Below are 15,794 nucleotides of genomic sequence, written 5' to 3'. Positions count from 1 at the left end.
AAATGGGCATAACCTCTGCCTCCCAGGCTGGTGGGGAAGATAAGAGGCTACACGGAACAAGCATGACAGATTGCCTAGGAGCCTGAGCCCCAGGGTATCGTGTGTGTAGCTCCGGGTTGGGAGGCGGGTGACAGCAAGAGAGAAGCGGCCCACTGACCCCCCCACCCTGCGCCCCAGCCAACCTTGGGAGAGCTCAAACCCAGGAACACACAGAAAGGGTCAACAATGAGAAATAACACAGGCCTTTTATTTGCTCCAGAGCTCGGCTACTGTGTGGTCTGAGGGGGCCACGCTTTCCCAGGGCCCCCGAGGGGCACCTCCCTCTGTGGGGGGTGCGGGATTTCTGTGCGAGGTCACACGCAGCATCCGCCCCTCCAGGCCTCATCAGTCCGGGAGGCCCAGCCACCCGCCCCTGGTGCCTGGGACCAGCAAATCCCCTGAAACTGCAAAGTGGTGTCCACCCTCTCGGCGAGGTGGCTTTTCACAAGGCGTTGGTTAAAATATTGCACTTGTAAATTAGGAAAACCGATGAGGCAAAAATTTCCTATTACAGGACGACGTGCCAAGCATCCGACTACTGTTTAAATAAATAAAACTCAAGGTGGGGGTGGGTCTGAGCTGCGAGCCCCAGCGCACTCCCCACCCTGGAGAGCCCTGGAGCCCACAACTAGGCCTCCTGCCCCATCAGCCAGTTCTTTAAGGAACTTGGTCATTGCTGAGTCTACACAGCATGGAGCAGCAGCTCCAGATCCGGCTCAGCCGGGGCCCCTGACCTGCCAGGGCCCTTGGGTCCCCTCGTACCAGGCCAGTGGGGACCCAACAGGGCCAGTCCTTTTCCTCCAGGCTGCTCATCCGAATGTCCATCTGTCTGTCCGTCCGGAGACGCAGCCTCCAGGGGCTCGCTTGCCCCCTCCGTCGCAGAGGGAGAGAGGCAGGTGGGAAGGGGGCCCAGCCCACTTGGTGTGAACACGGAACTCTACCCTGGCAGCCCCTAGAGTGGGGGACTCATCTTCTTCTGGTTAATGAGGTCCAGGTAGAGGTCAGAGCGGAGGAAGCGTGGATAGGAGTCCTTTTCCATGAGCCCGAAGATGCGCTTCTGCGCCAGATCGAAGCAGCCGCGGGTGACACTCTGCAGGTTGACCTTGGTGTGCTCCCGCGTGTAGGAGTCCAGGTTGACCTGTGGTGGGCAGAGGGCAGTAAGGGTCAGGTTCACCTGCAGGGGGCTGAACTGGGAGTGGGGGGGGCCAGGAATGGGGCCCTTCACTTCTGAGCCCTTCTGCTCCCCATCTTAAGTCATAGAGTGGAGACCCTCGGGGCAGCGGTTCGAGTCCTGGCTCGGTCCCTCACTGGAGGGTGGAGAGTTTACAGGGCCTGGAAAGACCACTTGTGCCTGGTTGGAATCCCAGCAGGGCTGGACGGAGGCATGTAGCCCCAAACAGACCGCCTAAGTGCTCTGAGGCCCACTGTCACATCTGTAGGCTAGGAAGGATGGTATACTCTTCTAAGAGTGCCACAGACTACACATCCATGGTAAGCAGATAGGGAATCAGTCCACAGGTCATCCCCTGGGACTCGGTCCCCAGGGCCTGGCCCTCAGTAAGCACTCACTAGATGGTAGCGACTCCAACCTGGGCTCTCCGAGACCATCTCCTCGTTTTTAAAATGCAGATAATAATAATCCCATTTTACGGGTTGTCGTGAGGATCCAATAAAAGAGTGCATCCATAAAGGGCTTGGTGGGTGCCCAGCAGCCCATGCCTCGATGGTGGCCATTTCTGTTACTGATGGATTTCTGTTTTTCCCAGGGCCCCAGCTTGCTTCCTCTCCACCCTAGACACACGGTCCCCAAGAGTCACTCTGGCCTCTCCCCTTCCTGGGCTCCTCGTTGAGGCTGCCACGTACCTGTGGCATGAGAGGTCAGTGGAGCTGGGGGTGGGGCGTGGGGACCTGAGGGCCCAGCCCGCGGCCTTACCTCCTTGCAGGCCTGGATGGCGATGTACTCAGCGAAGATCTTCTTGGCCTTGGCTGTCATCTTGGACTGTGACTTGACCTTCTTGAAGTCCTCACAAGCCAGCCAGAATTCGAGGTTCTCCTCACTAAACTCGGTGCGAAGGAAGGCCTGGAACACTGCTAAGCCATCTGTGACAGAAGCCCAGGCCTTGGGATGAGAGGCAGAACCAGCCCCTTCTGCCCTCTGGACAGCCTCCCCTCTAGGGGCCTTTTAGGGTGCAGATGTGGGGAGCTTAGTAAAATAACCATTTTGGAGAGCCAGGAGCCCCGAGATGTGGACCCACCCCCTGCACAGCCTCTCTGTGGGTCTTGGCCATGTCTCGCCCATGTGTGTGCCTCAGTTCCCCTATCTGTAAAATGGGGGTCATGAGACTATCTCCTGGAGCCCTGTGAGGACCAGAGGGATCCTGCCCATGAGACGCGGGGCACATTTGACCCAGTGGAAGCCCTCAGTACATGGAAATGTTTATTGTTATTCTGGGAATCTCTGGGTCTGAGCGCACAGGTCCCAGTGGCCTCCTGCAGGCAGTGCCAGCTCCCAGGGACAGGGAGGGGCTGGCAGAAGCCGGCTCCAAGGCCAGCCCAAGGGCCCCAGCCTCTCTCAACAGAGGGACACCTGATGGGACCCAGGAAAGAGGGAAAGGCAACCCCTCTGGGATCAGCCACGCTCTCTGGGTCTGGGAGAGAAGGAAAGGGAAGGGGGAAGGGGGAGATCACACAGGGAGGGGAGCCAGCCCCCACTTACATTTGTGAAGCAGCAGCTTCTCCAAGGACTCCCCCCATTTGAGGGCTTCCTCTGAGGTGGGCCTGAAGGGTGAGGGAAGGGGCAGAGTGAGGCACCATGAGGTTTGGGGAAGTGCAGTGGTGGGGGCTAGAGGGGTGGGGGTCTCTGTTAGCTGCCCTTGGCCTGGGCAGTGGCTGAGTCCAGTGGAGGGGGGGTGCCCAGAAGGGGGCTCAGCCTCTCTCTCTGGACCAGCATCCCTTCTCGGTCCCACCTCTGCCCCTGCTCGGCAGCCGTTCCCCATGAGGGCTGCTGCTTGCCAGGTACCAGCCTCCCTCAAAGAGAGCCTCCGTCTAACCCACAGCCAGAACAAGCCAAAAAAACCCCCCACCTTTCCATTTAACCCCACCACCAGCCCTGCTCCCCTGGGGACCAGTGGGTGCCTGAGGGGTCCCAGGGATGCAGAAAGGACCTACTTGAATGACTTCACCATTTTGTCTGCCTTGCCCGCTGGTTGGGCCCCAGGGGACTCGTTCCTTCGCCTGAAGATGCCCAGCTTGTTCTTCATGTCCTTGGCTCTGGGGGCAGAAGCAGAGAAGGGGGGTCGGTCAGCCTGGCACGCTCAGCCCCTGCAACCTCAGGGTGGGAAGGTTGCGCGCAGTGGAGGGGAGACACCTACTCCTTCATCGTGTGCCGCCTCTGTAGGTTCCCGTTGCGTGTGAGGTACATGCCTCGGAGCATCTCTGTAGGGCCCCCCACCTTGGGGCCTGGGACGGTCTGCAGGGAGCACCCCCAGCTCCTCACCCTGCGTCCCGGGGTGGCAGGCAGCAGCCGGCGCGTGCTGCAGCCGAGCGATTGCTGGGATCCCCACCGGATGACTGGGGCTCCCAGGCACAAGCCGGGCTGGGACTCAGACAGGAGGAGCCAGGAAATGGGAGGGACCAGGATGAGGGGGGTATGAAGGGGGAGGGAGGAGGAAAATATCCCTCCTGGCCAACCCAGAGAGGGAGCCCGTGAAAGGGGCAAGTGTCCGCAAGGGGCGGCCTCTGGGGCCTGCCCGGCAAAAAGCCAGGCCCAGTTATTTGTGACCGGCCTCTCCGTTGCCATGGCAGCGCCAGGGGGAGGAGGAGAAAACAAGTCAGCAAATTGCTGGGAGGGAAGGGGGGAGGGCTCTGCCCACCAGGGTGGCAGGAGTGGCTATTTTTAGCTAGGAAGCATTTTTTAGCCTTGCCACTCCCCCAGGAGGCAGCCCTTTTCAGGACTGGGCAAAGCTGGTGGCCAGAAAGGGGTTAAATGCCCCATGGCCACATTTGCTCCCCTTGTCTCTAGACCCCCTACCCTGGGCAGCTCCAGGATAGCTCCTGGCAGTAGGCCTGGGCCTGTCATTGGCTTTGGAAACACGCATCCATGAGTATGTACGGCGTCCCACAAGTCCGAGTTCACACAAGTCTGAGCTCAGAGAACTGCAGGAGTACAAGTCCTATAACCTTTCCAAAACGTCATTTGGAATTTTAATTATGCAATTTTTTAATGCACACTGAGTTTTGTGGTTTTTGAATGACACATTTTTTTATTCTTAAGTTTTGGTCTCTGTTCTTCCGATTAAAGATAAAAACCGCTGACTGTAACCAAAGTTAAAAATCCAAAATGTGTTGGCAAAATCACAAAGCTAAGCAAGTGTAAAAGAAATCTGAATAATTCAACTTTCACATGGGTGTTTGTCGAATTTGTAGTATTTATGCTTCTGAAGTTATTCGGGCTTAAAGCGGCATTAAGACCTCTGGGACGCCCTGGGTGAGTCAGTGAAGGAGGCGGTACCCCGTGGAGGTTAAGTGTGAGGCTCTAGAGCCAGGGGGCCTGGAGTTCAAATCCCAGCTCCAGCAGCAGCCAACTGTGTGCTCCTGGTCTAGCCACCTCACCTCTCAGAACGTCAAATTTTCCCAACCATCCAACCCCTCCTGGGCCTGTTCTGAGAAGCAAGCAGAAAATGCACATAAAGCGTTAGCACATTGCCTGAAGCAAAAGTGCCCAGATATCCTGTCCTGCATGTCTGGGGCAGCTGCCCAGGGATGGGGACCCTGCTCTAGAAGGTCCAAGCCAATGAGCTAAGGCCGAGGAGACCAGGGATGGGCAGTCCTCTGGGTGAGGACTGGGGCCCTTGGAATGCCCAAGGGTGACTGGGCCGTCAGCATCGGACTTCCTGGGGCTTAGCATCTGACAGGATGGCAGAGCTCAGACAGGCCCCAGGTGTTCCCCTGTGGGTCCAGAAGGCAGAACAGCGACCCACAAGAGGAAGCTAAAGGAGCACGTTTCTCCAATCAGAGCCATGAAGAGATGGAATGAGTGGCTTCTGGGGAAAGGACTCTTATCACGAGGGGCTCAAAGCCTACCTAGCAGGGCTTCGGCAAACCTCCTTCAGAATAGCCTACACTGAGCTTCAACAGAACAGGTTCTGAGAGAAAAAATACATATATTTGTATTTATACTCTCAGAGCCAGCACTCCAGTATCCGATCTCCATACTGCCGCATGCTTGCTGCGCGACCGGAGACAAGTAACTTCTTTCTGCTTCGGTTTACTCGTTGGGCAAATAGGGTATGTGAGAGAAAAAAGGAAATGTAAAATAAAATAACGGTAAAGATTAAATTATACAATTTATGGAATGCACATAGAACAGTGCCTGGCACAACAAACATTAGTTATTTTTATTATCACCCCAGATTTTAAGGGTCCTTGATGAAGCTTTTAAGAACGTGAGCTTCAGGCATTCGAAAGGCCGAACCCATCCTGAAGCGAGGCTAGCGTTGGGCCCGGCCCGGGAGAGCTCCAGCTCCCCAGGTGCCCACCCTCCACGGCCCCCCACTGCTGCACCCCTGGGAGTGACCGCTTTGGTGATACCTGGACCCAGCGATAGTGCAAAGGGCTATTTTTGGAGCATGTCACCTTCCCTAGAAGGCAGGACGGCTCCTGGCTGCAGAGGGAGAGCAGCCTATAGTTGCCACAGGAACCTGGAGAGGGCAGAGGAGCTGAGGGAGAAAGAGTTTCTAGAGGAGTGGATGCTAGCCAAAACAGGGGCCAGGGAAATGGCTGTAGGAGGCGTCTGGGAAGACTCCTGTTCTCCTCCCCCAGGCCCGACTGGCAAGGAATGGTGGGTACTCTACAGCCTGGAGGGGAGGCGGGGGCTCACCATGGCCTCCTCTCCATCCGGCCCCTAGTCTCCAGGGCCTTGGGCCCAGGTATACAAGGACACCTAAGGAGAACCCACACACGCCCTGTTCATTTAATTGGCACCTCTAATAAACGTCCAAACCAGGTGCATAAGGCCCCAGACTCAGGGCCAAAAAGGCTGGGAGGGTGGGATGCACTACCCGGACCAGCAGTGCCACCTCCTGGCAATGCCAAAGACTGCGAGCCTTCGAGAGCTCGAGGAGAAAGAGGGAATCCCGTGTCCTTCCCCAGAGGGCGCAAAGCACTCGTCAAGATCATTTAGCCACTGCTTGTCTCAAGAGGCTGGGCCAGGGCCAGGACAACCTGGCTGGTTGCCTCTGCTTGGTTCCCTGGGGCTTCCAGGTACTGAATCAACACGTTGCCTCGCTCTGCATGAATGCTAAGGGCAGGGACAGATGCCCAGGACCCTAGTGACCCCACCCCGGGGCCACGGGCAAGTCTTAAAAGATCTTGCTGTTCACTGGTGGTCTAGGGCAGGACTGACACAGCCCCTTCTCCCCACCCGTACCCCTGGAGGAGAGACAAACCCGAGGACCGAGGAGGAAGGATGGGTGCATGGGGTGCCTCCCTGACTGCAAGGTTGAGGACAGGGAACTTTCCAACGTACAGGTTTTTGCTTTTTCTCTTCCGAGAGGCTTCATCATCATCTCCAACCGCGTCAGCCCCACTCATCTGTGGAAGAAAGACAGACCCTTTATAGCCTGGGCATCGAAGGCTGCTGCCTGAGCAAAGAGGGGCTTAGGGACCCAACGGTGCCTCCAAACAGGCCCACCCCCTCTCCTGCATAGCTCCTACCCCTCAGGCGAGGGACAGGGAGGCCCGTTACTGGGAACAGTCTGTCCATGAAGTGTGGTTCGCTCAGCAGATCCCCCAGCCAAAGGGGTCTCTGCCCGGTGTAAGGAGACTGGTTTGCGAGGGAGAAGCCGAAGACAGAGCAGGGATGGCTGATCTGGAGACAGATAGCTGCAGGCAGAAGCGCAGACCGGAGCGCAGGGGCTCCAGGAGGGGTTCTGCCGTGTGACTCGGCCAGTCACCATCCCTCCGTGAGCCTCGATTTCTTAATTTCGAAATTGAGATCCTCATGACTAACTCAGGCTTCTGAGGTTTGGCAGAGACCTGGGATTGGTCAGTAGGGTGGACCGTGAATTGTCCTACAGGCCAGAGAGAACCTCTTCTGCCTAAAGTCTTCCATGGCTCCCCAGTGCCCCCAGGGTAACACCCAAACTCCGTGACATGATACACACGGTCTGCTGTCTTGGGATCTGGGCAGAAAGCTGCGTTTGAACATCAGTTCCAACCCCTTCATGTATCTCTCAGCCTGACCCCTGCTCCAGCACCCTCCTTGACCCTGCCCTCCAGCCAGATGGAAGGTCTTTGCCTGACCTGCCCTGTCACCTCAGGCCTTTACCTGTGCTGTACCTTCCGCGGGGGATGCTTTTGTGACCCTCCCTTCTCCCTTTACAACCCAGCCTCAGGGAAGGTGCTTTAATTCCTCCTCACCTAGGGAGCACTCCCAGACCCTTAGATCTAAGGCCATGCCCCCTTACACCCCGCCACTTTCGAAAGAGCTTTTTCTAAATCTGTCCCCGCTGCTTGACTGTGAGTTCTCACGAGCAAGGCCTCTGTCTGCCTGGGTACCCCTCACTACGTGAGCATCTCACTCTCATGACTAGGAGCTCAGCAAATATTTGTCAAATGAATGGAAGCATCAAGAGAGGGAAAGCAGACTGGGAACAATGAGTCTGGAGGCCCTTGCTGCCTGAATCCCAGCTTGCAGCTGGATCCCCCCACCGCCCCCTTGCGGTGCAGACTGCACCTCCCCCACCTCTCTCTCCCCTCCCCTTTCCTGGTGCCATGTCCCCTTCCCGGAATGCCCTCTCTCCTCTTCCCCCCAGTCTTCCACTCCTGTTCTCCAGACCACTCCAGATTCCCACCGTCTCTACCAGGGCTGTCCTCTGTTTCCCTTGCCCTGCTGGTACTTGTCCCCTTCCTCCAGTGGAAATCCAAGGTCCCAACAGTGCCACTCTAGAGCAGGAGCCCAGGAAATGCTCCAAGATGGGAGAGGTATAGACACTACGCCCCAAGACAAGACAAAATACCACCCGGTGTGGATCTCAGCTCTGACTCCTCATGAGCCCCACCATGGGCCTCGGGTTTCCTCATTTGTAAAATAAAGATGGGCTAATTCTTAAAGTGGCCTTAATTCTGGAAAGAAAAGTAGCCTTATTCCAGATATAGCCAGCAGGGGGAGCTACTAGCATCGGTGGAATACACACCCATGCAAGGAAGGATGGATGGATGGAAGGAAGGAAGAAAGGATGAATTCATACTGTATGGGCATATGGGATGGGCATTTGGGATGGGCATATGGGATGGGCACAGAGCATCCCGCTGTGCTATCTCATTAATCTTCATTGTAAGTCCATATAGCAAACGGAGGTTCAGAGAAGTAAAGGCACTTGCCCAAAGATACCCGGAGTTGAAGTGACAGCGGGACTCTAAGGGTATGTGTATTTAAAGCCCGCATCTCTCCACCAGAGGATGCTGCTACTCCAATGTAAGGATCAGGCACATTTTAAATGTTTTCAGTAAAAGACTTGGGGAAGTGCCACCTCCTTCCTGAGAAGACTGCCCTGCCAGGATTGTAAACACGGGTGTGTACGTGCACACACAGGCACACACCCATCTATGGTGGGGACTCCAGAGCTCCGGTTTGCAGGAAGCAGGTACTGGTCCTATTTCCGCTGACTCTGGACGAGTTTCTTAGCCTTCCAGCTTCAGCTTCATTAGCTACAGCATAGGTGGGGTGACAGCCCCCTGGCTGTCGGGAGAGTCACCACTATGAAGTCTCGGCCCCTGGGGCGCGATGCCGGGGCTCTCTGTAATGAGGGCTGCCCAGATCATTGCTCAGTGAGTCTTCCCACTGCGGCAACGGTGTGCCTACTGCTGCGTTTACTCTGGCGGGCTAGGCAGTGCCCGAAGCCCCCACCCGTGGGAAAGGGCCACAGGCGCTGGGCTTCCTCCCATTCTAACCTCAGCTTCCGTACTTTATCGAGCCCACACAATGGGCCTGGGGGCCACTCCCGCCCCGCCCACACCCCCAGCCTCTGCACTGTTGGGAAATGGGCTCTTCCTTCCACTGCTGGGAGGGGGTCATCTTCAGCAGAGACCAACCCACACCAATCAGCCTGATAGCCCAGGCCCTGGGCGCTGACCCCCAGAGCATCTGGGGAAACCCAGGCATTGTGGGGGAGGGTGCGGCGGCAGGCTAGACAGAGAAAAAACTGAGTCAGAAAGTCAGGGCTCTGATTCCCAGCCCTACAGTGTCCCCCAAGGCTCCCCTCTCCGGGAGCAACAGCAAGGCCTGCCCAGTACCCAGCACACTAAAGGCCTCTCCTTCCCATCTGCTCCCCACCGCCTTGACACTCTACGGGGCCCTCCCTGCTGAAAGGGAAATGGAGGGGAGCCTCCCTTCACTCCAGGCAGGAATCCCTGGGGCCCGCCTGGCCCCCACCCGGCCACTCCAGGCACTGGGAGCTCCCTCCCCCTGGGATAATAACTATAATTCTTACTGTAATTATAACTATAATAATAGTTGTGGTTAAGAATGTCGCTTCTAAACTGCCTGGATTGGAATCCTACCTCAGTGATTTCTGAGCTTATTGACTTTAGCTGAGCTACAACCTCCCTCTGCGCTTCAGTCTCTGTATCTGTAAAATGGGGATAATAACCAGACCCAGCACATTGGGGTGTGGTGCATATTAACTAAGTGAACACACAGGAAGAGCCTAGCCCAGTGCCTGGTATGCACCAGCACTCGCCAACCTCCAGCTGTGTGGTGGGTATGGTGCCTGGTTACTGAGGCCCCACTAACATGCCAGGGGCTCAATGAAGGGCTTTAACGTTTTGATCTTAGCTCCCCGAGCTGCCAAGACGCCAGGAATTTCAGGCCTAGCTCCAAAGCCCACCCATGACCAAGGGCTCCTATCAACTGGGGCCTCACCTGGTTCCTCTCACTGGTCTCGACCCAACTTCTGGGACTCCCCAGCCATGCCTGGCACCAGTCCCCGAAACCCCGCCCCTCTCTGACCTGGCCCAGCCTGGTGGACCCTGTAGAACCTTGTGGAAACACTGGGTCTAAATGCAACACGTATTTGTCTAGACATCGGCAATAATTCTTCTCTAAGTATTTTGTAAATGGGGGGCTATATGGTACTGTCACAGCTTGAAGCTGGAAGGCATCTTAGGGGTGCTCTGGTCTGACCTCCCGCCCAGGTGGGGAGCTTGTTGTGGCAGTTAGCCTCTGCCCAAGCCAGTCCCTGCAGGAGGAGGGGAGAAGGAAGTGTGGCCAGGGAGGGGCTGCAGCCTCTGTCTCCTCACTGTCAAAGTCGACCCATGACCCTGGGCCACGCCAGGCCAGGCTGAGGCAGAACTAAAGGGCAGCAACCTGGACCCAGACACAGCTGTGCTCAGGGCTTCTCTGGCTCCCAGGAAAAGGGTAGATGAAGGCTCTGCCTGAGGGGAGCCAAGGGGCAGCCAGCAAGGCAGGGGTCTGACAGCAGAGGGTGCTGTGAGACAACTCAACTCAGCATCGGGAGCCAGGCCCGGGGGATGGCCCAGGAGTTAACCTTGGTGGAGAAGTCGTCTCCTCTCTGGACCTCAGGCAGCCCCTTTGTAAAATGACCAGAGCGAGTGGGCCGTCTCTCAGATCTGTCTGGTTCAGATGTTCCTGCTCCCAGTAGAAAGAAATCGCTCCACACCCAACAGGGCAAGGTGACGGGGCGGGGGGGGGGTAGCGGTAATGCAGGGACTGTCGCCCCTGTGACAGGCAGCCGCCCCTGTGACAGGCAGCCGGCCCTCGGGACAGCTCAGCTTAGCCACACAGCAGCACAACCACCAGCCCAGGGCCACACCAGCTCTGTCGGACTCTCCTAGCTCTCACATCGTAACAGGATCCCTGCCACGGGCACAGAGCTTTCCAAATACTGCAATCCTCTCGAATCCCTGGGACAAATCCAAGGAAGACTTAACACTCTCACTTTATAAGAGAAAATGAAAAGCTCAAAGAAAGACATAACTTGGCCAACGTCTTACTTGGGATCAGGAAGGAGGAGGCAGAACTGAGATTTGAACTCAGGTCTGTCTGACTTCCCCTAGACTTCGCCCCTCTCCTCTTTGCCTCCTGCCTGGCACAGCCTAGAAACAGTGCCCTGTAAGTAGCAGCTGACCTTCCCGAGAAAGCCAGGCCCATACCATACCCAAGCCAGGGAGATGGAAGTCATGTGAGAGGCCACTGCCTCCCCCCCCCGCCATAGCCCCCCACATCCAGTCCCTCACCAGCCTGAGATATGCAGGGTCTGGGGTCGAGCCAGGGAGGACTGGGCAGGGGGAGGCCATAGCCCAGCTCCTGCAGTACTTGCCGTGTGGCCTAGGACAAGACACTTCTCCCCCAGCCTTAGTCTCCTTACTGGAGGACGAGGACAAGGGTGCCCACCCGGCAGTGGTGCTGTGCACTCCAGGAAAGGGAGCTGGAGGCACTCTGTGAATGTTGGCATGCCTGCTGTCACACGTGCTACCGCTCTCCTCCTCCTCGTCATCAACATGATTCCCATTTCTGGAGCACCCACTGAGTGCCGAGAACCGGCACTGCCCCAAACGCTCCACTCACGTGGGGCTACTTAACCTTCCCTGAGGTCCCACAAAGGAGGTATCATTACCATACCCATTTTGCTGATGAAGAAACTGAGGCTAAGAGAAAGGGCAGGGACTTACCCCGGGCCCATAGGCCATGAGGGGTGGTACAGAGTCAGGCACTAGTCCAGCCTCGACCTCCAGGGCAGGGCAGGGCTCTCGGCGAAGCCAGATGGCCTCAGTGAGCAGGGTGTCCATGAGGATGGACTGGCAGCCAGGCCACTGGAAACCATGGGGGCGCAGCCTCTGAAGCCCCTGCCAATGCTATGGCTCAAGCCCAAGAAAGGAAACGAGAGGCCCAGAGAGGGTGGGGGAGGCAAGTGAAAACCCAGGGCTCTCAGAGGAGGAAGCTGAAACCCGACAGAGCTGGTCCAGGCATATCTGCCCCCAAACGGGCTCTCAGATCAGCTGGGTTGGGGGAACTAGAAGGGTGTGTGTGAAGGTGTGGGCGTGTCTGCATATAGGTGTTTGTATTTACAGACAGAACAGAACATGGAAGGGTCTTGGAAAACGGGTGTGGAGTCAGGATAGAGAGGCCTGGTGGGTAGTGAGCCCTGGGATCTCAGTGCCCCCTGGACAGGAATGGCTGGGCCTGGTCTGAGTGAGCCTGAGGCCTCACCCGGGTAGGGCAGAGTTCTAGACTCTCTCTAGTTGCATCAAGAAATGGCCAAAGATGGTGATATTCCCGCTGTGGGGAACAGCACAGTCCCTGGGGGCTGGTCTAAAATGCAAGGGTCTGGGCACCACCTGCTGGAAATCCTGATTCTAGGAGCCTGGGGCTGGAGACTCAGAAATCTCTGTATTAATAAGCTCCTCCTGGTCATTACGGAGCACATCAAATTTAGAACCACACATGTTTGCAGACGAGGAAACTGAGATCCACTGCCAGTTCTTTAGATTTAGTTCCAATTTCCAGGCTCAAAGCTTAAGGCCTTTTTCGGCGGGGGTGGGGTCTCTCAGCCTGTCCTTCCAGCCCAAACACCCTGCAGCAGTGAAGTCAGCCTTTGCACTAGTGCCTGAGGTGAAGAAGGCCTCTGAAGCCATGGCCCAGCTCAGTGGAAAAATGCACTGGAATCCATTAGTCATGTCTGCCCTGGGTGTAGAGGCAGGAAGGGCAGCATGCATGCCATGTCTCTGCCATCCCTGCATTTTAGGAATCCCCTGTTCTAGCCAAAGGCTTCTACAGACGGTGTGCCCAGGTCATGTCCACTTTCACAGAGCGCCTGTCTCATCTGCTCTTTATTCCAATCCTGCTCAACCATCACACCCCAGCCAAGCGGCCTCTTGCTCCAGAAACGCTCCTTGAGAGACTGAGGCCCTGAGGTCTCTCCTCCATAAAATCCCAGGTCCCTACCCTACCCCTCATCCCCACTCCACGCACCTGGCCTTGGGCCGGAACTAAGGTCACCAGGCAACAGGCTCTTCCAGTTCATCCTTGACCGCCCTGGGACATGAGTGTAATTCATCTCTTTTTTTACAGAAGAACACTAAGGCTCAGAGGAGCCGTGTGACTCACCTAAGGTCACAGAGTAAGTGAGAGATGGAGCCTAGGGTCAAGCTGGCCAGCAGGCTTTGGGGCCATGACGCAATCTTTTCACTGCTGGGCCAGCTGCTCCCCCCCAGATGGCTCACTGCTCGCAGGCTGAGAGCCGCTGCACACATCCCTGCGGCCTTGCAGTGGCACAGCACACAGGGCCTGGCACATGGCAGGGAATCAATAAACACTTATTCATCTATTTATAAATATTTGTGAGAGGTAAATAGCATGGAGGGGATGTGCTCCAGCCCTGGAGCCAGATCCAGTGCTGGGGCAGACATTTATAAACCGCGTGGCCTGGGGTGAGTGAGATAACCCCAGAGTGCGTCGGTCTCCTCATTTGCGAGGAACCACAACAGTCTCTCCTTCATAGGACTTTCGTGAACGTCAGTGAGGTCAGCTCAACTGCTTAGACTTGGGGCGCCTGCGGGCTCAGTCAGTTAAGCGTCAAACTCTTGATTTCAGCTCCGGTAATGATCTCAGGGTCATGATCTCACCGCGTCAGGGTGGCAGGGGGCGCTCCCTGTTGGGCATGGTACCTGCTTGGGATTCTCTCCCCTCTCCCTCTGCTCCCGCCCCCAAGTCATGTGCTCTCTGTGTCAAAAAATTAAAAATTAAAAACAACAAAAAATAAGTTGCGTAGCATCTTAGCCCAGGATAGATGTGTGCTGTCACTGTTGGCTGATGGATTTCTAGTCTAGCTAGGTCTGGATGGAGTCTAAATTGTTCTACCACAGAAGACAGTCCTCCAGCCAAGGACTCAGACCTTTCAGATCCAAAGACCATGTTTTGGGCAAGGCCACACCTGCTCTACTTCGGTGGGGACTCCCAGTCCCAGGGAGCTATAAGAGCACAGCTGCTGGAGTCAGAGTCACGGGCTTAACACAGGCAAGGCCTTCTCGGTCTCTCCGTGCCTTGGCTGGATCCTCTGTCAAATGGGTAGAAGTCTCCCTGGAAGGCTTCAGGAGGCGCCGGGGTGGGACAGCATTGTCCCCTGCAGCTCCCAGACCCACCCCCTTCCTCTCTATCTCTCCATTTATTACCGGCTCCCAGCTGCCCTCAGCCTTCTTACCTTCCTGTGTCCTGTGAAGAAGAGGGAAAGGTGGTGCATGGAGCCCCCGTTGCGGCCCAGTTCCTTCTTGAGCGTGCGGGGCGAAGGCATGGCCCAGGAGGACGCGGTGCCCTCCCCGTCCGAGCAGTGCAGGGTGGTGTCGGAGGCGAAGCAGGGCCCGCGGGTATCCTGCAGCAGGCTGCCCTCGCTGTGCGTCCGCCGCCGCAGGGAGTTCTGCACCCGCAGGGAGAGGCCGCCCTCAGCCTGGCCCGCCTCGATCATGCTGCTGCGCTTGGCCTCACGGTGCTCCCCGTAGTTGTCATCGCTCGTGTCCTCCTCCTCCTCTTCCTCACCCTCGTCCCCCTCCTCAGCTTCCTCCCCGTCCTCCTCATCAGCCAGGCTGCCCCCCTCTGCCCCCGCCTTCTGGCTGTAGGCACTGTCCAGCCGGACCTCAGGGATCACGAAGGTTGGCCTGGAGGCCGCAGGTGGGTCTCCGGTGGCTGCTGGGGGCTCCCCAGAGCTTTCTGTCTCCTCAGCTGGCTGGGGGACCTGGCCAGGGGGCAGGTCTTGACAGGGAGCAAGCTCCTGAGCAGGGGCGTCCTGGATGACAGGGAGGTCTTGGCTGGGAGGGGGCTCTGGCCCAGCAGGAAGGTCCTGGCAGAGAGGGAGGGCCAGGGCTGCAGGGGGTTCCTGGCATGGTGGGGAGTCCTTGCTTGGCTGCGGCTCCTGGCCTGGACGACGTTCCTTGCAGGAAGGTGAGTCTTCGCTAGATGGTAACTCTTGGCCAGGCGAAGGTTCCTGGCCAGCAGAGGGGTCCTTGTTGGGTGGCAAGTCTTGTCCTGAAGGAGGCTCCTGGCCCAGAGAGGGGTCCTTGCTTGGTGGTTCGTCCTCGGCACCCAGACCCTTCCCTTCCTCCAAGGGCATCTCTCGCTTCTCATCCGCCTCTGGCTCAGACATCTGGGAAACAAAAAGCAAACAAGAAAGGTTCAGAACAGAGGGCTATGAGATGTTCTGTCACTGTGTGTGAGCCAACATCCTGGAGGCTGAAATAAATCAGGCAATGGCCTGAACCCCACACCCGACACTCCACAGTCTGAAAGCTGAAGTGAGAGATGGAAACAGAGGCCCCCTTGGGCTTTGCTGCACATGGGTTTCCACCCTTGTCTTCTGGCTTGAATCTTCTTTCTACTCCATCAAGAGCACAGTTGGTCATCTAGGAAAAGAAGGAAAGGTAACCACTATTATCTGGATCCTATCGCCTGCCAGGACTGCACCAAATTAAACACTCCTTGTATGATCTTCCAAAGAGCCCTCTGGTGTCTCCGTGAGTCTCTGCCTTTGTGGACCAGAACCAAAGCCAGTCCCAAGCCTGAGCAATCACAAGCTGATAGAATCTTGGATCTGGCCAAAGGGTATCTTCTACCTGAACTAAAGTTCTAAAAAATCCTCAAACAAGAACTTGCTCTGAATACGTAAGCATCTCTTTGAAACCAGCAAACTAGAATGAAACCAGAACTTCAAAATACTGCCCACCCTCGGGTGACACCGATGTCCCAG

The 15,794-nt window shown here is 56.7% G+C and overlaps 1 protein-coding gene across 10 annotated transcripts in view; it reads right to left on the bottom strand.

Annotated features, from left to right (window-relative positions):
- Nucleotides 1-226: 226 nt before the first annotated feature.
- Nucleotides 227-15,794, bottom strand: part of RGS3 (regulator of G protein signaling 3) — a 117,059-nt gene continuing 101,491 nt past the window's right edge. For 8 of the 10 annotated variants that reach the window (XM_045081744.1, XM_004747852.3, XM_045081742.1 and 5 more), the window contains 6 exons: nucleotides 14,259-15,194; nucleotides 6,566-6,630; nucleotides 3,208-3,309; nucleotides 2,756-2,817; nucleotides 1,973-2,139; nucleotides 227-1,177 (listed from right to left, as the gene is read on the bottom strand). In XM_045081744.1, coding sequence (XP_044937679.1) covers nucleotides 992-1,177; nucleotides 1,973-2,139; nucleotides 2,756-2,817; nucleotides 3,208-3,309; nucleotides 6,566-6,630; nucleotides 14,259-15,194 — 1,518 coding nt within the window. In that variant the 3' untranslated portion in view covers nucleotides 227-991. Of the gene's footprint in view, nucleotides 1,178-1,972; nucleotides 2,140-2,755; nucleotides 2,818-3,207; nucleotides 3,310-3,410; nucleotides 6,542-6,565; nucleotides 6,631-14,258; nucleotides 15,195-15,794 lie in introns of those variants that run through there. The other 2 variants (XM_004747861.3, XM_004747862.3) reach the window with 2 other exon arrangements.

Source organism: Mustela putorius, unplaced genomic scaffold (assembly GCF_011764305.1).
Source record: "Mustela putorius furo isolate JIRA1106 unplaced genomic scaffold, ASM1176430v1.1 tig00000580_pilon_pilon_pilon, whole genome shotgun sequence".
In the NCBI taxonomy this organism is placed as follows: Eukaryota; Metazoa; Chordata; class Mammalia; order Carnivora; family Mustelidae; genus Mustela; species Mustela putorius.
The sequence above is the reverse complement of the archived record's forward strand: the minus strand, read 5'-3'. Positions and strand labels throughout refer to the sequence as shown.